The sequence below is a fragment of the Artemia sp. Qi Xiang Cuo genome, chromosome 14 (genome assembly GCF_049724085.1).
Source record: "Artemia sp. Qi Xiang Cuo chromosome 14, ASM4972408v1, whole genome shotgun sequence".
Lineage (NCBI taxonomy): Eukaryota > Metazoa > Arthropoda > Branchiopoda > Anostraca > Artemiidae > Artemia > Artemia sp. Qi Xiang Cuo.
Window position 1 is genome coordinate 11529336 of NC_142807.1, and position 24009 is coordinate 11553344.

The 24009-nt window shown below is 34.7% G+C and overlaps 1 protein-coding gene across 1 annotated transcript in view; it reads right to left on the bottom strand.

Annotated features, from left to right (window-relative positions):
* Positions 1–24009, bottom strand: part of Glg1 (Golgi apparatus protein 1) — a 140172-nt gene that overhangs the window by 97797 nt on the left and 18366 nt on the right. Inside the window, exons 3-5 of the mRNA XM_089100084.1 lie at positions 15570–15869; positions 5759–5945; positions 759–1001 (exon numbers count right to left, since the gene is read on the bottom strand). Coding sequence (XP_088956210.1) covers positions 759–1001; positions 5759–5945; positions 15570–15869 — 730 coding nt within the window. The remainder of the gene's footprint in view (positions 1–758; positions 1002–5758; positions 5946–15569; positions 15870–24009) is intronic.

Sequence of the window (24009 nt, forward strand, 5' to 3'; positions counted from 1 at the left end):
AGTGTTAATTTTATCTTTCGATCGAATGGAGCAGAATTTTCTTTTTAAAGTCCATGAAAGGGTAGTCCCTAAAAATATTCTAGCATACCAGCTTTGAAAACATTAAAATCAGCACAAAGGAGGTATCATTTGAGTAATTCAACATCTTCGAGAGAGTTCCCTGTTATGCTACCCACCTTGATTGAAAGTCTTACCGACGCAAGATGCATATTATTTCTGTTGTATATTCATTGAATAGAGAGCACTTTGATCAACAATTATTAAGAAATTACATTATTTTTTTTTAATTTAAACTAGCCTCTTCTTATTTTTTCGAACTATTGACGTATTTAAGATCCCCTATCAATTTTTACCGAAATTACTCTGTGAGTTTCCTGAGGTACTGTTACAATTCAAAACGGTCAGCCGACACTGAGACTCACACAATAGTTTGAAGGTACCGAATTCTCTTAATAGAACTTTTTTTTTTATTTATGCACATTTTTTTATTCTTGTTTTTTTTTCACATTTTGGATCTTACTTTTTTTATTATTTTTTTTTTCATATTTTTTATTCTGTTTTTTTTTATTCTTACACATTTTTGTACGTCCGCGAGCGATTGAAATTTTTGGGATTTTTGGTTTTTCAGCTCCACTTTTTCGAAAAAATAATTGAGCCCCATGATTACTTTCTTTTTCTTCTTCTTTTCTCTTTGTTCACCATAACTCAGGCTGGTCCAAGTCAATAATAGCAATAAAACATAAATTTCGTATTATCACCTTTGTGTATGGCATTCTCAAGGCAAACAAGAACCCTTGACAACTGAACAGCTTTCTGTTTGCTACTTCCAACACCACAGTCATACTTCTTAATGTCCTCACTGCAAAACTTCACTAAACCTTTACTGGCTTTGAAATCTTGGCTAATCAATTTTTGACGTCTTGTCAGTTGCTCCCGACACTCCTGACTCATTGTAGGGTCCATTTTATTTTTCATTAAGCACTTGTAAACGCGGCCATCTCCTTAAAAAACGAAAGGCAAATCTATTAGAAAAACATAGGAATGTAATGCAATATGCTCTTCATAATTCTTCAGTACAAACATAAATATTACCACAAGATATATTCGCCGGCTATGCCATAGTTGAGCAAAATTAAGACTAGATGAGTACATAGTTGAGCTAAGACTTTAGCTGAGCATATAGCTGGGCTATTTAATTCATTAATGTTGTCTTTTTCTCGCTTTGCTTTTGACTGAAAGTCAATCTTTGTCTTTTTTTTCTGGTGAGGGTAGCTAATATTTATATGGCCAAAATAGTCGAAAATAAAAGGTTTCGCTGTCTTAGAAGGGAAAGTTTTCCGTTCCTTGGAATTTAGTTTGGTCACACAAGATGGAAAGATAGTGCAGCAATCATAATCACCTAAGAACTGTCTACCCCCCCCCCCCCACTCACAGGGAAATCAGAGTCCAAATTCATTCTCACTTTTCTACAACCCCCCCCCCCTTAGTGAGAATCCTGAAGAGTACTTGAGAAGTATATCAGGTTTGCTCTAAAGCTATTTTTGCCCCCCCCCCAAACAAAAAACTTTCCCCGAACAAAAATCAATGTACTATAGATTAATCAATCTTAGGATATTCTGGCCTCAAATAACTTATCCACGCCAACTTCATTATCCCTTCAAACAAACAGAGTATTTCGGCCATAAATCCCCAAATTCGCTATAAGAAAATTTTAAAGTTGCTTTGGCATTCCGCTGTTATATCTGTCTTAGCCGGTTTTTTTTCTCTTTTTTTTATAGTCTGATTTAGATACGTCAGAAAAGCTTTCAAATATCACCATTATTATCACTATTTTTTTAATTATTAAAGTGAAAATGGCAATAAAAGTTATTTTTTATTCATGAAATTTTGTAATCTTAACAGTTAATATACCAACCAAGGAGGTTGTCTGAAATTTGCTGTTCTTTGAGCTTGCTAAATGTACTAATGGAAAGCTTTCTCAACTACAAAAACAATACATTTTTGACACACTAACATGGTAATAAAATTGAGTAAGAAAAAAAGATAAAAGATAATACATACAAAAGAAATACATACAAAACAATATTAAATATATAAAAAAAACAATTCAATTCAAAGTAATCACAGGAGAGGATGGAAAGGACCTAGCCGCAGGCATGCCCTATCTTTTACCTTGCCATCCAACTTATTATTAGATGTCAGTAAATCCGCAGCACTAAACATTCGGATAATCTTTCGGCTCCTATACCAACGAGGCAGATATAAAAGGTATTTACAGTAGCGAAAATACAATATTCTAAAATACTGAACATCACTAGAATTAAAAAGGGGCGCAGACCTGCCAAAAAAGGAATGGGATGGTGACAATATGTTGAGCCAAAGCCTTACGAGAATGTCAGCCACGATTTAGAACAATTTTAGAATAATTTGTTTCAAGTTCACTCTTATTGTTGAAAAGTGCACTAGAACGGATAGTTGATACAGAGTAGTAAATACTGATTCTTATCAGTTATTGAAGCTAAAATAAAAAAATAAAGGTACTTGTAAATTGAACGAAACACACTCAAGAATTACACTTAGGTTACATCTTAGAAACCGGTTTCATAGCAAAAAAGGCAAGTCACGGGTGATAGAATGTACCAAAGCAAATATTATTTAGCTTACTGGCATTTCTACATATTTTAATGTCATTAAAATGTTCGAATTAAAATTGTTTTTACAAAAGCCCTGAAACCCTTCTTTTGTTTTAGAGATGGCGATGTCATATTTATTATTACTATCCTGTTTCTTTTCTTATTACTCTCTATTCTTTTTTTGTTTTATTTAGTGTTATATTTCTATTTTCCGTCAGGTTTCTACTATTCTTTATTTATGCATTATTCTTCAGTATTTACTATTATTCTTCAGCCATTGAAAAGGTCAATGTAAAACAACTTCGTTTTTTAATCACTTTCTAGGCGGACTAGAAACAATTCTCTAACTTTAAAGAGTTTACAGTTTGATATAATTCATTCGTTTATTCACTATTTCATTGATGCATTATTCTCCAGTATTTATTATTATTATTCTTCAGCCATTCGAAGAACCAAAATAAATCACTTCGTTTTTCAACAGCTTTTAAAATGGTCTAAAAACAATTCTTTGACCATAAAGTTTGTTCATAAAGCGATACTCACACTGCGTGCACTATTTTTCATCTTAAGTGATTAAGTTACGTTATGTTAAGCATAACCTTTCGCACTAAGTTTTCGTAAAAATCCATGAAGATCGTCTAAAATCGTTACCGTCATCATAAGTAAACTATTCACAATTAAAAGAAAAGTGGAATAGAGATTAAAGCACTGATCAGGCGTAAATGGCTTCCTAAGAAAAGTTTATTAGTTTATTTTCAAATTCACTAATAACTAGTCAGGAAATTCCATTTCGTTACTACTATGATGAATTTCCGTAGCGTCAAATAGACCGTTGTCCCATACAATTCTATGCAAAGATCCACCCAAAAAGGGAGACAAAAATTCCATTGTATTAAAATTTCATAATCAACTTTTAAAAATGAATTTAGGACTCACTGATGTTAACTATGATAAAAAATTTGTTTAGTTTATCTTATGTAAATAAAAATTTATTATATCTATGTATATTTATGCATTTATCTGTATTTTTTTTTTCGAAAACGGCACTATAATTTTTCTGAAAATACTACCTGATTGGTCATTTTTATGAAAATTTGTCATTTTTCTGAAAACGACATAGGCTACTACCATTCTACGGTGCAAAATAAAACGGTCTAAATAGGCGACGACTTTGGAAAACTTTGTTTACGACCTTAATTTTGAAAAAATACCTTCTATACGATTTCCGTCACAATTACTTGAAAAAGTTATAAATTAATTTTGCTGAAGATGAGTGTCTGTGCTATCTATTTATAAATCCACATTAAATGTTACCTTGATTGTAATCTAGAATAATTTATCTGTTTTAACTTTGTAAAAGGCTTTTTTTTAACTTTAATTTGAAAGCACTTTTTGCACCTCCATTAAACACCAATAAGTGACATGTCTTGCGTTTCACCGATCCAAGATCGATTCCCTTGTGCTAGTTGTAGTTTTGTTAACAGACACTAAAATTGACTAACACTCAATCTCCCTCATTTGTAGAAGGGTACACTACAAGCCGGTAGTGGGAATATTTAGCACAAACACTAATCTGTTTATTGACTTTCAATTGTGAAAAACGGCGTAGAGTGAAAGAACCTTATTAAACACATCAGGAGAATATGCCCGTAATTCCATCAAAAGTTATTAGCAAATGATAATCACATGATTTTTAGAAAAATGTGGAAAAGATCCCTCCCCCCCCCAAAAAAAAGACGAGTGACTAAAATTGTGTGATCAACTTTAAGAAATAATTAGAACCATGCTAACTACAATGACACATCTGTATGCAAGGCTGTATCCAGGGAGGGGGAGGGAGGAAGTGAAAAGGGGTTTGACCCTCCAGCTGAAATTTTGGTCTGATTCGTAAAAACGTAACAAAATGCATATAAATATTTTTTGGTGTTTTTCAAGTTTTTTGTAAACCTCCTTTCCTGAACAAAAATCCTGGATACAACCTTGTCTGCATGATTTATAGTTACCGTTTTAGGAACTGACGCTAGAATTGACGGACACTGAATCTTTTATACCCTCATTAAATAAGGGTGTGTACTGAATTGTATCGCATTGAATTGTACTCCTCGACAAATTTTGTCGAGCCAGTAGTGGGAAAAAACCGTGTTATCTCTCTATTCTTCCCACTTTAATTTCCCTCAGTATTGCATGCAATTGCCCTTTGTAGTTAAATTAAATTACCTGAATATTAGACCTAAAAGTGTAAAGTACGACAGAATTCTATGTATCAATTGCATGTGTAACTTTTAATCTTTAAACTTATTTGATGAGAAAAAAAATCGGCCATTAGAGCTTCTGAGAAGTCGTTTTGAAATAAATTTACTCAGAAACTGATAGAAGTTGCAAACTTTATTTTACCACAGAGGCAGTCTAAAGACGGTGATCGGTAAATCATTGAATTGAGCAAATGACATACACAGGAAGGGCAAACCTTGGGACATGGCTCCCCGCAAAATCCTAAATTTTCCCCGATTTCTGCACACATAAAACTGATCAAATAACCTTTTTTTTTATTATCAGCCCCCTCCCCCCCCTAAAAAATTCTGGATACATGAACTAAATAAAGCTTTATTTTAGCAATACCTCAGTAGCTCATGAATATTTATAGCTAAGTATTTAGCATCTCCGAAAGGCCCATCTAAATGCTGTTTACTAGGCTAATACCCACTGCGTGGCCTATTTTTACATTTCAGTTTCATTACTGGCCAAAAAAAAGTAGGAGAAATTTTTAACAAAAATTTTCTCAAATTTTTTTAACAAAGTTTCAAACAAAAGGCTCTAAAAGGACAGTCATAAAGAATCAAACTTGCTCTTTCTTGTTACAACTGACACGTTTATAGGGTCTTTTCTAGATCCCAATCTTACACTTATATTCATTTCCAAATTTTACTTTTTCAAATTTTATACTTTCATTTTTCAAAATATAAATTTTTAAGGGAGCAAAAATAAGAGATAAAAATCAGAGAAAAGAGATAAAAAATAGGGAGAGAAAAATATAGAGATAAAAAATAAAGAGACAACAATAAGAGATGAAAATAAGCGATAAAAATAAGAGATGAAAATCAGAAATAAGAGATAAAAATCATTACCTGCTAAAATTTGTCGACAAAAATTTTCCCTATCATCTCTGCAAGCGAAATAAACAGCTCGATCTAAGTGGTAGTCGTCTGCTTGCATTTCTGCAATTCGCAGAGTCTGCAAATGGCATTCGGATGATAGCTCCCTGACATGCTTTGAAAGACATTCGATCGTACTCCCTTGCTGGACACCTTTCGTCTATAAAATACAATACTTTATATGAAATTAATTCAATTATATAAGATCCTAATCAATAGAGCACTAACAATTAATAAAATCAAGTAAAATACTCTGCTAGCCCCCCCCCCCTAAAAAAAAAAAGACAAAATGGTATTGTTTCTTATCAATTCAAGCTACAAATAATACAACTAACATATGAATAGTCAATTAATTCTTAGCTCACACTGCCTTTCTATTATAATTGAAATAAAAAAAATAATGTTGAAAACAGGTAAAAACTTGGACTATAAAGTAAAAAAAACAAAAAAAAAACTGTTTGTATAAACAATAATAAAAGTTCAAATATATCGGTTTTATCAACGAAAAAAACAGAGAGAAAATAAGGATGAAACAAATTAACACGTATAGACAAAAAGATTGGGAAAAACTACTAAAACTATACAAAATAATATAGCTTTTTGTTTTAAAAATGTTCAATGTGATAAGTAAAATCACAAGACAGCTATACATTATTGTGTATGTCCGAGCTGTCTTCTGATATGGGATTCTAGAAAATAAAACAATTTTTTTGCTGAAAATCCCACGAATAATCCATTTAAAATAATCCATTAAAATAAGATACAGGTCAAAATTGTTTTAATACTCATATGTTTCAAAGATTTAATTACTTTCTCCTTTGGTAATCGAGCCGAAATACGTTAACTTTTTCCATTTTTTTCCTTTTGATCTTTATTTATGAATTCAAGCATTTTAGCGGTTGATGACGATAATGATATTTTCTACAATAAAAACCTTTATGGGCCATGGGTTAATACAAAAGACAACAACAAAAAATTACAAAAAAGACACACCCGGAAACCCAAATTAAATCGATAAATTTGCAATTGAGTGTATGTATCTGGGTCTGTCCTGTATGTATTGATACGCTGTTCATCCAATCACCAGAAAACTTTAAGAACTTGTTGAGTACACCCTTACGAAGGTTTTAGGCTCCCAAGGCCCTTTTCCCAAATCCCCACTCCAAGGCCCTTTTAATACTTTTTGTGCTGACCCCAGAACACGAATACTTGAAATTTCCCTCCGTTTAAATGTTGTATTGCTCACATTTTCTGGACATTAATTATCTAACAACGCCCGACCAAAAAAAAAAAATAATAAAAAATAACAAAAAAAAAACTTTAGAATTAAAAAACACAATCGTTATTTTAGACACTAAGAAAAATGTTCCACTGGTCGGGGTAGTTTATGTCGGGGGTAGTTTATGCGAATGAAATTGTGGGAGATATTTCTATGGGGGAAGGGGAATTTTCCGGGGCAGAAGTATCCACGAGGGAGGGGATTTTTTGATAAGGAAGATTTTTCCGGAAGGGTGAAGTTTCTGGGGGGGGAAGGATTGTCCACGAGAAGATTTTGTGGGGGAGAATTTTTCAAATAATTTGAAATCAAATGGAATAAACTGACATCGAAACTTCTAAGATTCAATCCACTCAAGCGGGACATTATAACCTCAAATACACCATTTCCAACTCTTTTCTCTACCACAATCCCAGGTGTAACATTTACAGGTGATTGTTTGTTTAAGTCGCATGTTGACAATATTGCACGCAAAGGTCACAACACAATTCAGAGTTTAACAAATATGCGCAGGTTGGGCTTCTCTGATCGCCAACATCGAGGCCTCACCTCAAGTATTGATGTCCCGTTCGGGGTTCCCAAACTCAAAACACTGCTTGCATGTCAGCAGAGCTAGAACATGTTCAAAAGCGTGCAACTAAAATAATGCTTGGACCCTGCTTCAGCAAATACAAAAGTGCTCTTTAACTCATGAACCCCATTATTCGCTCGAAGCCTTATTTAATAACGATAAATAAAAGTTCAAATAGGAATAAAATCCTTTTAATCGAAAGTGTTCATCAGTTTTACTACTGATGACGGTCACTGCATATGTGACCAAAATATCTCGGTATTTTTGTGAATTTCTATCACTGTTTGTGAAACACTGTCGATTAAAAGGATTTTATCCCTATTTGAACTTTTATTTATCGTCATGGAAAGGCAGCGTGGTCTCCGAAATTATCTATATATTTTATAACGAAATTTGGGAAAACGCTATTAGCAGACGGGAAGAGCCGATCTATTTTTCCCTCCATCTGTGTAGATCAGCAGAATTACTAGGCATCACCTTAAAATACAGCCCGTTAAGTACGGTACGAACAGATCTTAAACCCCTTCGTGCCATATTTTTAAGCATATTTAACGAGTAATCTTTTTTTTCTCATTTTCTATGTCTTTTGTGATGGTAAAAGTAGGATAATTTAGCGTTCATTTTTGAATGCTACGGTAGCTATTTAAGTTAACAAATACGAAATAGAAAAAATACTACCGTTATTAGTACGCGGAGAGTACATGAAAAGTTTTGCAACTTCTTTATGCCCATAAAAATTTCTATCACCTAATATAATTGATTGATCACTAAACATGGTTGACCATCCAAATATTTTCATCTTAAATTGCAAATATTTAACTTAAAACAAGCCGCTTAAAAAAATCCTTCAAAGGTTCTCGAATTATGACTTAATGGGATAAGCTGGGACTATCATGAGGGCTACTAGATAAGTGTCAAGAACAGTGGCGTCAATTGAAGGGTGGGGGCAATGTGTTCCCTCTAATTTTTTTTACCTTTCCTGTAGATTTCAAAGAATACCTTTATTGGGGATATTTTCATTGAAAAATATCTTTCGTTTATGTAATTCCATTGGAAAAATTTAAAAATTAGCACCCTCCTCTCCTAGCTTTTGAAATAAAAATGTATTCCGAAAACAGCATAGAAAAAATCACCCATAAGTTCTGTTTTGCTTTTTCGTAAATTAAAAGCAGACGAGTACATTGTTTTGACCTGTTTTCTAACTAAACTATAACAAATAGGATTTAATCTGTATTTTCCCTTATTTCCATTTATACAAATTCCCTTTCAGATAATTTTGTTAATATCTATGATCTCTCTAAAACTTAGCAACAGTTAACGTTTTATGAATTATTTTTCTAAGCTCAAACATTATATTACGGCGTGGAACATCAAAGAAATTTTCCACAACTGCTTATTTGAAAGTTTCTAGTATTTTGTTACACTTTAAGGAGAAATCTCTTGCTGCTGGACCAGGAGCTGTTTTATGCTACTGGAGCCTGTTTTCAGTGTCATAGCGACGAAGACCACACTGCCTTTCTATCATAAACAATACGTAGAACAACAGTGAAATTTTCATACAAGACAGTGGAACGCAACTTTAAATGAATATTTCGACCATATATCCGAGGGCCGTCCTCAGCAAAACAAACGAAGAAAAAAAAAAAAAAACAATATAAAAGAAACTTACATTAAAATTCGATCATTAAAACTAAAAGAAGTTTTTTAAAATTCTCAGATCAGCCCTAATATCATTACTTCAAGGAAGTTCAACCAGGACTGGTACATCAAGCAAAGTGAAAAAAGACAATTCATTCAAATGGAATAAAAACACTTACAGACAAGCTCTTAAAGCTAATCTTGCCTTCTTGGCAATCAGCCTAGAAGGTCTATCTGTAACAGGTTGATTGGAATTATTTACTGATTTCTTAATATAATTACTTTAATCATTTCTAATTAAATTTGTATATAGAGCATTAAGCGAATATTTCCCCAAATCTCTATTTAAAGAGATATTACTGTTTATTTTGATTTTAATTTCAATTGCCTTTCGAACGACATGTTTAATGCCTAAATCATTGCTAATAAGGCAAGTTTCTTCAAAAAGGATTTTATGGCTAGGGTTATCATGGATATGACTGCTTAAGGCAGAATCAAAAGAAATATTTCTACTATTAGAATTTAAAGCTTTAGTTATGTCGTCTTCGTGTTGTTGTAGGCGTTTTTCTAAATTTAGATGAATTCTACTACCAACATAAAAATGGCCAGTTTTAATGATCGAATTTTAATGTAATTTTCTTTTCTATTGTTTTTTTTCTTAGTTTGCTTTTCTTAGGACGGCCCTTGGATATAGGGTCGAAATATTCATTTGAAGTTGCGTTCCACTGTCTTGTATAACAAAAAATTCCCGGTTGTTCTACTTATTGTTTATGATTTCAGTATCTTATTGGGTTCTGTCCACATCACATTTTCCACAAGCGCAAGATGTTCTATACAAACCAATTTTTTATGTTCTTGGTATTAGCTCTTTTTTCAGTATTTAGTTAGGATCCAATAGTTAGCAGGGATTTAAAAACGATTCCTGCATTATGCTTTAGTAATTCTTCCATTAATTTTTGCCATGTTCGAGGAACAAATGGCAACAGAAACGTTCCTAGGGTTGGGGGTTCCCAGGGAAAAAGTAATTGCAGCACCCCTCTCGACTCAAATATAAGCAAAAAAGCAGAATCAAAGTTACAAATTTGATCAAGTGGATAAACACACCTAGAATTCTAAAAATAAAGAAAATATCATGATTCAGTTTATTTAAGCTATTTATGTAGATATAAGATGCATAATCTTCAAAGCAATCATTTTGTTCCAGTCTAAAACAGCACTCCAGTTTACAGCCCTCCTGCATGTTCTCCATTGTTCTCTTCTTCTACTTCTTCAAGATGTCAAAATTTAGGATTTTTCATATTTTGATATCAATGAATTATTATCAAGATTTACGACAAATGAGCCGTTGGAAGTAGCTAAGATTATAATATATCGTAAATCTGAAAACATTCCCCAATCAATAATCTTTTCCCTTTTTTTCCAGAAAAACACACTTGAGAATTAATTTTTCGTTATTTTTATTTGAGGCTTTCTATTCAGTTTTATTAATAGTGTAGGCAAACCATTAGGAGAAACATCTCTCTTGATGTTATTCAAACTAATATGAATAAGTTTTACTATCAACTAAAATTGAATGTCCTTATATTTCTTTTTTCCCAGGGGTGATCGTATCAACCCAATGGTCCTAGAATATCGTGAGAGGGCTCATTGGAACGGAAATTAAAAGCTATAGTGCTCTTTTTAAGTGACCAAAAAATGGAGGGCGACTAGGCCTCTCTCACGCTCATTTTTTCCCAAAGTCATCCGATCAAAATTTTGAGATAGCCATTTTGTTCAGAATGGTTGAAAGTATGATGACTGTATCTTTCAGGATGACTTAATCCCCCAAAGTCCCCATGGGGACGGCTGAAAGTTTTGAACTTTACCCAAAATTTACATATAGTATTGGTTATTGGGAAGTATACAGACGTTTTCAGGGGGGATTTTTTTCTGGTAGATGGGGGGGTCGGGGGTTATATGGGAGGATCTTTCCATGAAGGAAGTTTTCATGGGGGATGGGACATTGCTATGAAGGGGGCGCCGGCGCCGGATTTCCCAGCATTAGTAAATAAAAAATCAGAAATTAAATAAAAAACAAGCTTTTCAACTGAAAGTAAGGAGCAACATCAAAAGTCAAAACGAATAGAAAATATTACGTATATGATTGGGTTCACCCCCTAGTAAACACCACGCTCTATAAGCCAAAGATTTTTTAGTACTTTCATAAGAGCTATTTAGTCTAATTAACGGCCTTTGTGATTAAGGGGTAATTTTTAAAGAATTGGAACAAAACTCGAACTTTAGATTAAAGAGCAAGGTATTGACTAGGGGTCAAGGTATCGAACCACCTAATATACGTATTAAAAATCTATGAATATAGAAGTTCGTTACGTTAGTTAATTCGTAAGTTACGTATATTTATTACTAATAAAAACGTTCGTAAATGAAATTAAATAAGTTTCGAGAAAGCCATTTAACCAAATAAAAGTAAAATTAATATGCAAATTTTGTTTTAATTATTCATGTAAGGAGAGCCAAAATCAAAACCTGCATTAATTCAAAAACGTTCAAATATTAAATAAAAAAAAACAAATTTTTATAATCAAGGAGGCACACTTGTGCCTCTATAAAGAGCCGACCCACCACAATGTTAAGCGATTTCAGGTCCTAGAGGTCGCAGAGAAATGGCGGTAACCATATTTTTTTGCTCAAGCTCAAATTAAGAAACGTAAATAATTTTATTTTCCTTCGACTTGATCTTCCTGGGGTAAACAGGCCTAGAAGTTTTTACCCTCCCACTACAGTCACTCTGCGAAGTTATTCGATTAGGCTAATAATCATAGGTCCAGCATTACTCTGGCTCGGAGATGTATCCTTTAAAATTCAGCTTAAAACGATCACTCCTTCACTGTTTTCAAAAAAACAAATGTAGCCACTTAAACTTCATCATCATTTCTTTTTTTTTCTTAGCCACGCCTACAGGCCACAGTTGGCAACGGATCCGGTTGAATGAGGACTCATTCGAAGCAGAATTCGACCTGTTAGGGCCTTTTGATATTTTCAGACCGAAAAAATTATCCCCCGAATTTACATTTACGAAAAACCTTAGTTTTTTTCAAATAATACAGATAAATAGGTTAGACATGCTTTGTTATGAAAATATCTGCGCGTCAATTTTCATAACAAAGCATGTCTAACCTGTTTATGTGTATTATTTGAAAAAAACTACGTTTTCTAAAGAGTTAAAGAGGCTGAGTTACAAGGTCAACCCTTAAAACGTACAGGGATTAGGAGGCACAGTTGGGGGGGGCTGTTAAAGAGGCTGAGTCACAAGTTCGAACCTTAAAACGTACAGGGATTAGGAGGCACCCTGTACGACGTGATTTGAGTATTCAGGAATTAAAAGCCTTAACACAAGAATGTTCAAGAGCGGGGGGTTTGGGGGCGGCAGCCCCCCAACTTCAACTCCTGACACGATCAGCTAACAGTTAGTCAAGCAATAATAAGTAATAAACTGTACAAAAACGTGCAGAAATTATTTGAAAAAAACTACGTTTTCTAAAGAGTTAAAGAGGCTGAGTTACAAGGTCGAACCTTAAAACGTACAGGGATTAGAGGCACAGTTGGGGCTGCCGCCCCCAAACCTCGCTTTCGCAGCCTTTAAAAAAAAAAAAAAAATTAAACTGAAAGTAAGGAGCGACATTAAATCTTAAAACGAACAGAAATTATTCCGTATATGAAAGAGGCTGTGCCCTCCTCAACGCCTCGCTCTTTACGCTAAAGTTTTTACTGTTTAAAAAAAGAGTTGTGAGAAAGTCAAACTTTAACGTAAAGAGCGAGGCGTTGAGGAGGGCACAGCCTCTTTCATATACGGAATAATTTCTGTTCGTTTTAAGATTTAATGTCGCTCCTTACTTTCAGTTAAAAATTTTTTATTTTTTATTTAAAGGCTGCGAAAGCGGGGGGTTTGGAGGGCGGCAGCCCCCCAACTGTGCCTCCTAATCCCTGTAGGTTTTAAGGTTCAACCTTGTAACTCAGCCTCTTTAACTCTTTAGAAAACGTAGTTTTTTTCAAATAATTGAAAGTAAGGAACGACGTTAAAACTTAAAACGAACAGAAATTATTCCGTATATGAAAGGGGCTGTCCCCTCCTCAACGCCTCGCTCTTTACGCTAAAGTTTGACTTTTTCACATCTCTATTTTTCTTAAACAATAAAAAACTTTAGCGTAAAGAGCGAGGCGTTAGAAGTGATTTAGAGCTAGTCAATGGAGATGCCATACAGCTTGTAGAGGATCTTTGTTGTGGTGTGCTAATTGCACCAGGGGCCCAATTCCTTGGTGTGGTCTTAGTGCTATTCCTTAAAGTGGGAATTTTTTCCCTGAAATATAGTGCTGTATGATTTTGCAACTATTCCAACAGGTAGGTTTTTTTCCAGGCAATTTTCAACACTTCTGTCTTTCTAGGTATTTGGGACAAGCTTTTTTGTTGAATGAATTATGATTTCCTTTGCAATTGGCACATTTAGGCTCAGAGCTGCAGGATGGGTGTGAGTGCTCTTCAAGACAGACAGTACATGGGGTTTTTGTGAACTTGCAGTTTTTGGAGACATGACATAGCTTCATGCATTTAGTACACTGCATTGGCTTTTCTTCGTACAATCTAAAAGGATTTGGTTGACCAGATAGGAATATTTTTTCCACCAATATTGAGACAGGCAAAATAAACAGGACACTTTTACTAAGAACAAGTCCAGTTTCATTTGGCTTACCAAAACGGTGGGCCTCTAGCACTGGTATTTCTTCATCTTTGGTATTTATTAGACCTTCTTTAAGGTCTGCTATTGGTATTTCAGAGGGGACATTATATATCACAATCTTTGTTGTTTTTCTGTTGGTAGTAATGATTCTAGAATAGCTGTAACGCATTTGTTATTGATGCAGGTGATTTCTAGGGTTTTTTTTGGCATCTTTAGCTTCCAGTAACAAAACATCTAGAACTCCATCCCTTGTAATGTTTGCAAAAAAATTGCATTTTAATAATTTGTAAAGAGGCATCCTAATCTTCAAAATTTCTTTAGTTGTGAACAGTTGTGAATTTTTAATAGGAATGAAATGCAAAAGGGGTTTCAGAGGGGAGGGGGAAATATTGTGGCTGGTTTCAGGCTTAATTTTAGTCCTTCTGGCTTAGAGTCAACCTCAGTTGGGGTATTGGAGTTTCTTTCTTTTTCTGCTTTCAACTAGCTGGAAACCATCATTGAGATCAGATGGCCTACTGTTACCAGGAGAGATGACATCGACAGCAATCATTGTAACTGTGCTATCATCATGGCTAGCTTCTTCATCATCGGAGGGATGTGCTTCATCCCCCCAGGATTGGCCCCGTTCCAGAAGGGGGCCAGGTGCATCTAGTTTTAACATCCAGGCAGGGAAAAAAATAGGCCGAAAATATATATAAGGCACTAAACCTAATATATAGAACAAGAAAAATACTTGGCCAAAAATATATTAATCAACTTCTTCCTCAATAAAGTAGAAAAAAAGGATAAATCAAATATCAATATGTTTCCAAACTCACATTTCGCTTTCTTCTGATATTGCTAATTATAAATTTTTGGGGAAAAAAATTGCTACTTTCCACAAAAGACTAAGTGATAAATATTTAGTTTCTTTCAAAAAAGAACGAAAATTCAAAAAGTGATTCGCTGACTTGACCAGCTGAATTTCTACCAACCTGAATCCCGTGAAGTTACGCCAATAATATTAACACGTTCCTGGCTTCCATCATCAAAAGCCTTCCGGCATTCTTTTTATCAATTACCAATTAATGACATTTCTCCTTTTATTTCCCCGTTTTCCCCCAAATTTTCTTGATTTACATCCCCCTAAAATTTCGGTGAAAGTTTCAACTGAAAGGCGTCAAGATGTTCACGATGTTGCAAAAGCACGATGTTGCAAAGTTCACGATGTTGCAAAAGCACAGGATGGCTGGCCCCCAGCCCCCCCCCCCCATTGCACTTCCTGGGTGAAGGGCCATGAAACAGAGATCAGCACCACCGTTAGGGACTGTAAAGTCCAATGCCATATTCTTTACCATTTTTTACATCGTTGCAACACCGTTTTTTAGCGGACACAATATAAGGTAAAGAAAAAATCACATATAAACTCGAAATAACCAGATTTAATCCTTGTAAAGTAAACTGTCATAATACAGCCTTGCAAAATTTTACTATTTTTCCTGGGTTTTATATTTGAACAACAGGGTGGTCAAAGAAGGAGAACCTATTATCGTATCTGAAGATTTAAATCCTTTGTAAACATACCTCTTTGGGATCCAATCGGCCACATTTCAACTTGTTTATATCGTCTTGACATGCTGCAGCAAATCGTTTCATATAATTAAAGTTACTGAAAAGTATCGTGGCCATCTTGTTAAGGAAATTTTGACACCTTCCTTTCTTCACCATATCCCTATGCTCGATGACACATGACAAAAAATCTCCACCACCACTTGAACAAATTTTTTTATCTCTTATTTCTGCTATATCTTCACCACAGGAATCGTGGGCAGCTTCTATGAATCGTTCATCTTGCGTTAAGTTAAATTTGAAGTTCCAAACGTACTATAATAGATGGAAAGATAAGTGTGCAGAAGTAAAAAGGGCCAGAATATACATAAAATACATGAAAATATTTTAAACTAGGGAAAAAAATAAACACATTTTCAGCAAAAAACACGTAGGCAGGATGTGCGGAGCGGGTTTAAAATAAAAATATGACATTTATCTATTAAGAATTCGACTAATAAAGTATATGACATTAAACCCTGCAAACACCACATGGCCTGTAGAGGAAGGAACAGACACATATCACTTTTTGATGATATCACATGTCACCTATTCAAACTATTATTTTTGCTGTTGTTGCTTTGTGGTGTTCTGACCAGTCGGACGTGGTCGTCCGACTGGTCGACCACGTCGACCAGTCGGACGTGGTGACATGTCTTAGTGCCAATAGCATAAAAAAAAATTCAATTGCTTTTTATACAAACTACAACCTTCTAAAAAGGAACCAAGGCTCATGGTACCAAAGAATTGTATTAGAAGACGCTGTGTAGTAACAAGATATTTTTAATTAGTGCTTATTCAGAAATAGTAGCCGTTACCTGAGCCCAGTTTCAGCTGATTTTATAATCAGAAATAAGTTTTTTTAGTATTTTGGAATGGAGCCTGATACCCTTGGGAGGACTGTCCCAGCTAAAACAAACTGCATTGGGGATTTGCAGCCAAGGCCGTATCCAGGGGGGGACTTTGATCAGGTAGTAGACTTTATTTTTTTCATTATTTCTTCTCTCACTTTAAGCTTATTTTCTTTTCTTTGTGAAAATTTTCTTACTGGTTTCGAATTTAGCTATTAGCACAGAGACAAAAAAAATACATTACAAGGAATACAAGATCAGTCAGGAAAAACTGATCAGATTCTGATAAATATTAAGCAAATACACATAAATTTTCAAAATTGAGAGAAACAGGTTTTTTTTCTTTAAAGAGGATAAATAAGTGACAACTTTGTTGTAGTTCAGGTACTGATTTAACTGAAATATCCTTGTATCACTGAAATATTCAGACGACGATGCCTGAAAAATTCCATAAAATATGACTAACCGTTAAAAAATTGAAATCTGACTTTATGGATAGAGTAAAAGGAACTTCAAAACATGATAAATAGTTTTAAATGATGATAAATAGTTTGACTGGAGGTCAAAGAGGTTGGCACACTATGAGGCTCAGGGAGGTCACCGTGGACCTGAGAAAAAAAAGTAAAATCCCTCCCCGAATACGAGCCCGAGTGTGGTCACACGAACATGAATTATAATTTAGCTAAAGGACGACGATCGCCCTTTCCACTGTTTGCAATTAATTTAATATACGCTGTTCTGAAATTCTTTTTTATGGCTTGAAAGAAGCAATGAATACACAAGTCTCGTATAAAGTATATTTTATTTGCTGATTTAATGAAACCCGCTCCCCTTTATAGTATCCCTGTACATGGACTCTAGGCTAGGTTTTTACGCTAGGCTACAGATAGTGACTAAGCATGGGCACTGTTTCTGTTTTCTGTTTCTGTTTTTAAAGTACCTGTTTCTGTTCCGTTCATGCAAAAAAACAGAAACAGAACAGAAACAGATGACCTGTTTTTTATTTACCTGTTCTGTTCTGTTTTTATAATAGCTATTTCGTTCTGTTTCTGTTTTTTTTTCTACCTGTTTTTCTTCTGTTTTTATTCTATTTATGTGATTCGAGAATGAGATATTTGAGAATTTCGAACTTACGAAATGGTTTTTTAAATCATAAATTGAAATTGTGAAGAAGCGTGGTTACGCCTCATGCGATTTTTAGAATTGGAACGTCAGTAAAATGATGGAACTTAGTCTGTCAAACATATCAAATAGTGCTGCTATTGTTTCAGCTAGGCAGAATTAAGGACTGGGGATCAGATGATAGTAGATATTTACTTAAATGTTAGCGGTGGAATATCTTGGGGAGACCTCACTCCACCCTCCAAGATTTTCTCTGGTGCTCTCATTCCTTTTTTCTTTTTTCACTATTTTTTTAGAATAAATTTGTCAATCTGGTCAATTATTGGCATCTTTGTCCCACTGGGTCCCCCCAATATTTTGCTCATTGTCGCCCTTGTTATTTTAGGCCTCCAAAGAAATTTCACTCTATATCTGCCCCTGAATCTTAGTACGGTAAAGGTGCAGTTTAATTCCACTAAAACAACGTTTATTTTACAGTACATTATTCCGTCAATTGAGCAGGACAGTTGCACAGGCACTGTCCAGGAGAAGCAGGATACAAAAAAATCACTTGTTACTGTATATGTTTCCCTATGTTTCTAGGATTATAGGGAACTAGCGCTTTACTGAAAACACAAAATAATATAGGAGTTTTGTTACAGTAAAAGCAAACTAATTAAGGACACTTTTTACAGAATAAAAACAAAATATTTTAGGATTGTTGCTTTATTTTTATTTTTTTTTAATTTTGTACCACTTCTGCACAATGGCTCAGTTTAATGACTGGCTCTCGTTTTGGTTCTGAGAAGGACATGTCATGATTAGTTTGTAGACAAGATCGAAGTAAAACCATCTTGATAGTTTTAGGACTATAGACTAGCTTTAGAATTTGTAACATAGTTTGAAATTCACTCTTGTACAGAGAGAAATAACCGGATTTCCAGAGTTCATATTATATCTTATTTGATCTTCATTTCAAGTAACACTTGGATCTATTACTTACAATTTAAGATTATATATTTCTCACTATTGGTATTATAGCTGGCGAGACCAAAATGCTACCTGATAAATCAATCCAATATTTCTGAATACTGAAAGTTACTTATGTCACAACTGGTGTAAGACTATAAAAAACTTTAAAGATTAGTTGTTGTTGTCAGGCTACATACTCACTTTTGACTCCCAAATTTATATTCCTATTTCTTACGCTTGACTTTTGTGCTTTCATTAAAGCGCTAGGTTTCTATAATCGCAGAAACATAGGGAAACATAGGTAGTTGGTTTATCTGTACTAATTTCATGAATATATACTAGATAGGCTGTGAAGTAATAATTTTTGTCCGTTTTAGTTTCAACTTCGCTCTTATCTTCCCTCGGAAAACTATTTTTTCAAAATTAATATTTGATAAGCCATATATGAAACAGCTTATTTAAAATACAACAGGGGGCTTGAAATCACAATCCTGGGGAAGCATCCATCATCACATAAATGTTGATGCCAGAACAAAAAAAGTTAAAAAGAAGGCCGGTGAAAATAATTCAGACGGCCTTTTCTTTTCCTTTTTCTGCAATTTCCGGAAGTGAAGATACTTTTGCTGAAGAATCTGATTAAACTGAGGCAGTGTCTACGGAAGAGGGCGGCGAAACTGATGGAGAAGAACAAAGGGGAGCTGGGAGTCTGTCAGAAAACGAGGTTGCAGCCCAGGCTATCCGATGACCTGTTAAACTTACTCAAACATTGATAAAGTCTCGAAAATTATATAGAAAACTAAAAGTTTCAACTGTCCAGCATGGTAACTTTAAAAGATGTCACAAAGAGAGTGGCCTTCATTTTCATATCCCTCTTGACGTAAAAGTGCGATGGAATAGCACATTGGAAGTGATTGAGTCTACAATAAAACTTAGGGAGCCTGGAAATAGTTTTTACATTTGACAAATGCAACAATTGTATTAGGAGTCTCTGGCTTATGTCTAATAGCTGGACTGTACTATAAGGTGCTATTACCATACTTTCAACCAATTACAATACCACTGTAATCATAAGTGCTTCTTCATATCCAACTGGCAGTCGAACACAATTAGTCTTAGAAGGGCTTGAGCTCTTATGTAATGCTAGAGCCGGCAATAGTCCCATTTTGCACCCCTTAAAGAATTCATAATCGTGGATTTAAAAAAGGATTGTATGACAAGCCTTCATTTTGAAATTAATCTTTTCCAAAAGGCAGCTTATCTGGATCCTTCAACATTTGAAAGGTTTTCACTTGGGGATTGTTCTCTGGTTTCTCAATCTTTGACACCATTATTGTAGGAAACATTAAGTAATGGGGCAGAGACTGCAAGAAAGGCTACTCCAACATGCCTGTGCACTGCTGATGTCCTTGAGGTTATGGTAGAGTCCGACAAGGAAAGCTGATTCCAGTCGTTTTGAATATAATAGGTTTCAAGATTGTTAGACGCTCCTGTAGTTTTAGCAACTCTGCCGTAAATACCTTAGAATTTTTTGAGGAGAAAATGCTAGTCTATCTTTTAGAGTATTGTGGAGCTTTCCCGTGAGAAATTTCTTCTTCATTAATTCACCTAAATACAGCAATGTGAATCTATATAAATCCGGGAGGGGGAGGGGGTAAATTTTTCTGATATTACACCTTTGCAATATTGGTAGATCCGGATTTTCTGAGGGGGAGGGGGGTGGGCTCGGCTAAGAAATAAATTTAGTATTCTTGGATTGTGTAATTATAGTTAGTTATAATTGAGGGTTTCACCAAAGGCCGTACCCAGGATTTTTTCGGGGGGGGGGGGGGGTTACACAAAAAAACCCTCAGAAAACGCATAAAAAATTTGTTTATATCCATTTTTGTTGCGTTTTTACGAGTCAGACAAGCATTTCTGGGGAGGGGGGTTCAAACCCCCTACCCCCCCCCCCTACTGGGTACAGTCTTGGGTGTCACTACCCCTTCTCCTTTGGGAATGGACCATGAAAACGTGCCTACATGATCAAAAGCATGTCCGCTCGTATTCTTAAAACCAAAGTTTAAAATAGTATTAATTTCTATGATAGAGCAATTGCATGCATTGGAGAAAGTATTTTCTGCCGCAAAGCAACGAAAATTTCAAAATAAGTTGTCAAAAATTACAATTGTCCTATATTTGCATCCCTTTGAAAACCTATTTAAGAGAAGAGAATACTGAAAAAAAAACGTATTATGTAGCAGAGTCTAAATTTCTTTGAAATTCAGAATTTGAGAAATATCATATTACTTGTTTACTTAAGAATGAAGTTGGTCGAGAGCCTAGAACAATATTTTCTAGCGCAAAGCACCGTCAAACATGTGAAGTACCCATAAACCACTAGTTTTTCTTTTGAAAAACTTTCACACAAATTGGCTAGGAAATAATTAATCTTAAAAGGCTGTTTTAAGCCATGAGGTAACGAAAAATTTTTAATTGGCAGTAAGAAATGTCATTTTTCCCATGCATTTTTCTTCTTTCATATTTTTGTTTAAGACGTCTTCCAAACATCAGGATGGAGGGAGAGGAAAGCATGGTCCGGTGGAGAAAGTAATCCCCACCCAAATTAACTACATGCTCTGCATAAATAATAATGAATTTGAGCAGATTGCGTAATTTCAGGATGAAAATTAATTTCTTTTCGAAATGTCTCAAGTAACTAGTATACACTTCCGTAAAATTTGAGTAGATGCTGTATAAACATAAAAGTGTATTTTTGGAACGGGAAAATGGATGAAAATAACCACAAAAAAAAAAAAATGATGGCAATATTTGTGTGTACAGACAATTTTTCGCCCCTTTATTAGAAAATCTGCTCTTTTTTGTGGAAAAAATGATGTAGTACTAGGTTTTTTCAAAAGTGTTACCAACAAACAAAAGCGCTACCCGTGACAAATGGACTTCCTGACAAAAATTCTGAAAGGGAGAATGAGAGACTAAATGGTTATTTTTTTCATATTGGAGACCCATTCATTTTATGGACTCAAACCAAGAGATCTTTCCGGAGGTGCCAGAAATCGCTCTAAAGCCTCTAGTGTACTACTACTAGTGTATCGAGCGAACATGCATTTTTGATTATTGTGCAGATTATTTCGTGCGGAAGCAGTATGCCCAGACAATGTCTGAACAAGGGGAAAGCACAATTTTTAAACGATAAGCTTTAAGGCTTGAACAACTGATGTTATAATTAGCTTAACGATAATAAGCCAAAAACTTATCATTAAGAATTTTTCTTTCTTTAATGTTTACGTGTTCGAAAAACAGCTGTTTTTTTAAACAAAAACAGCTGTTTTCTGTTTTTACCACAAACAAAAAAAACAGAACAGAAACAGAAACAGGTCTTCAGCTTTTTGCTGATCTATTCTGTTTCATTCAAGCCCTGTTTATTTTTTTTTTCTGTCTCTTCAGAAAAACAGAACAGTGCCCATGCTTAATAGTGACGCAGATACACTGGGGACCTCCCTTTACCAACTAAATTGTGTCCATTTTGGTCAAACATGTATGTGTGCTTGAGCTGATTTGCCTAATTTATGAATATATTTGTTGTTGATTGTCTCAGAAAGCGTTGGAATCTATTTAACGTGAGTGGTAATTTCACACACTTAAAAGAACATGAAGTTATTTAAGATCAAATAATTATGAAGCTTATGAACGATTGAATTACTAAATAAGACTTCTTGGTTCAATACAAACATTATGCAGAGGTTTTAAGAAAGGAGGATAATTTTAAGAGGAGGTTTTAAGAGGAGGATATGCAGAGGTTTTAAGGAGGATAATTTGCCATCAATATTATTGGACATAAAGGAACATGAAACTGGGACAAGCAGTAAAAGAGGACTTTCAAAACTGACCAAGGGAAAGTGTGCTTAAATTTTCTTGAAATACCAAAACTTCAGCACATCTTTATTTTAATCAGGTCAATACAACGTTGAAAAAACATGTTTCCTTCAATAATTATTACCCAATGATCGAGCATAGCGATCTTAGGTCCAGTAATAGCACCGTTTAAAATACAGATTTCAGATAACCAAACAAAAACAAGAGAAACACATGAGAAAAAAAAACTAGGAAAAATTTAGGTTAAGATAACTAACCGTAAATTCTTTACAGAGGCAGCTCTGTAGCAATGCACAAGCAAAGCACCAAGTGGGTCTTCCCTGTCTATTTCGAGTCACTTTGCATGGAAGGTGTCCTTTTTAAGTTCTAGTGTATTTTTTAAGATTCAAAGGTGAATGGAGGACAGTCAGTCCCAATTCCGTGCCATTTTTGTCACCCCACCTCTCTCCCCGACGGGGGCACATCTAGAGCAAAATCTGGGGGAGGGGAGGGGGGGAGTGACAAAGGTGCCAATATACCAAATTGACAAAATTATTATAAAAAAAACAAACAAGAAATGAGGGCACCAGAAAAAATCTTGGAGGGGAGGGGGGACAGCCCCACCCCCTCCCTCGATCCGCCACTGCTCCCAGACATCTTATCAAAAATTTTGAGATTGTCTTTTAGTCCAAAGTAGTCGAAAGATCCGATAAATTTGCCTCCAGGTATGACAACCCTCAAAGCCCCTGGGGCAGGGGTCGTAAATAACACAAACTGTAAATTGTCTGCAGAAACATGCAAAAACTTAGTCCCTAATCAGTTTAAATGAACAACTATAGGTTTTAGGACCAAGAGTAACCTAATGTATATAAAAAATCATCCTGGGGCCCAAAACCCCTTCTAAAACATAGACGTCTCACCCCTCTTATGAAGCATGATTATTCAGGAATTAGTTCAGCAATGGTTTTAAATGACAGGTAACTGTCGCAAACCAAAAAAATAGCAAACATCAAAGATTAGGTTTGCTCATAGAATATAATATGTATATTTACTTCAATACAAAAAGTTTGTTTGTGCATAACCACAGATGTAGTATTTTATCGCTGCTCAGAGGAGGACACTAAAGGCTGTAACGTAGCTGACACTACTTGGGCCTTTTTTGTGTTTTTTCCCTTACCCATAAGGCTTTATATTAGGAGGTTAGCTATTTCAGAAAAATTAACAAGACACTTCAGGATAGTAGCTCTGAAATACAGGACTGCTGAACCGAAGGGCTACTTTTGTGTCTGAAAGGGAGACATAAATCATTTAAAAATAACAATCCATTTGTGACTCCCTGTACATACAACTACTCCATAGAGGAGCATAGAAAAGGGAAACAAAAAGAAAGACAAGGCAAAAAGAAAGTAAAACAACTTTGAAAAGTATAAACATTTAATCAATCGTCCAATTCATCAAAACTTAATCAAATTAAAGAAGAAATACTAATGGAAAATGGAAACTTTTACCATAGCAATCTGCAAACCTAAAAGACAGTTATCCAATTTATTTTTATCTTTTTGAATAGAACATCAAAACTACTATGTTGTAAAGAAACATAACTATTACAACTCCAAATAGGGCCACTTGCCAAAATACAA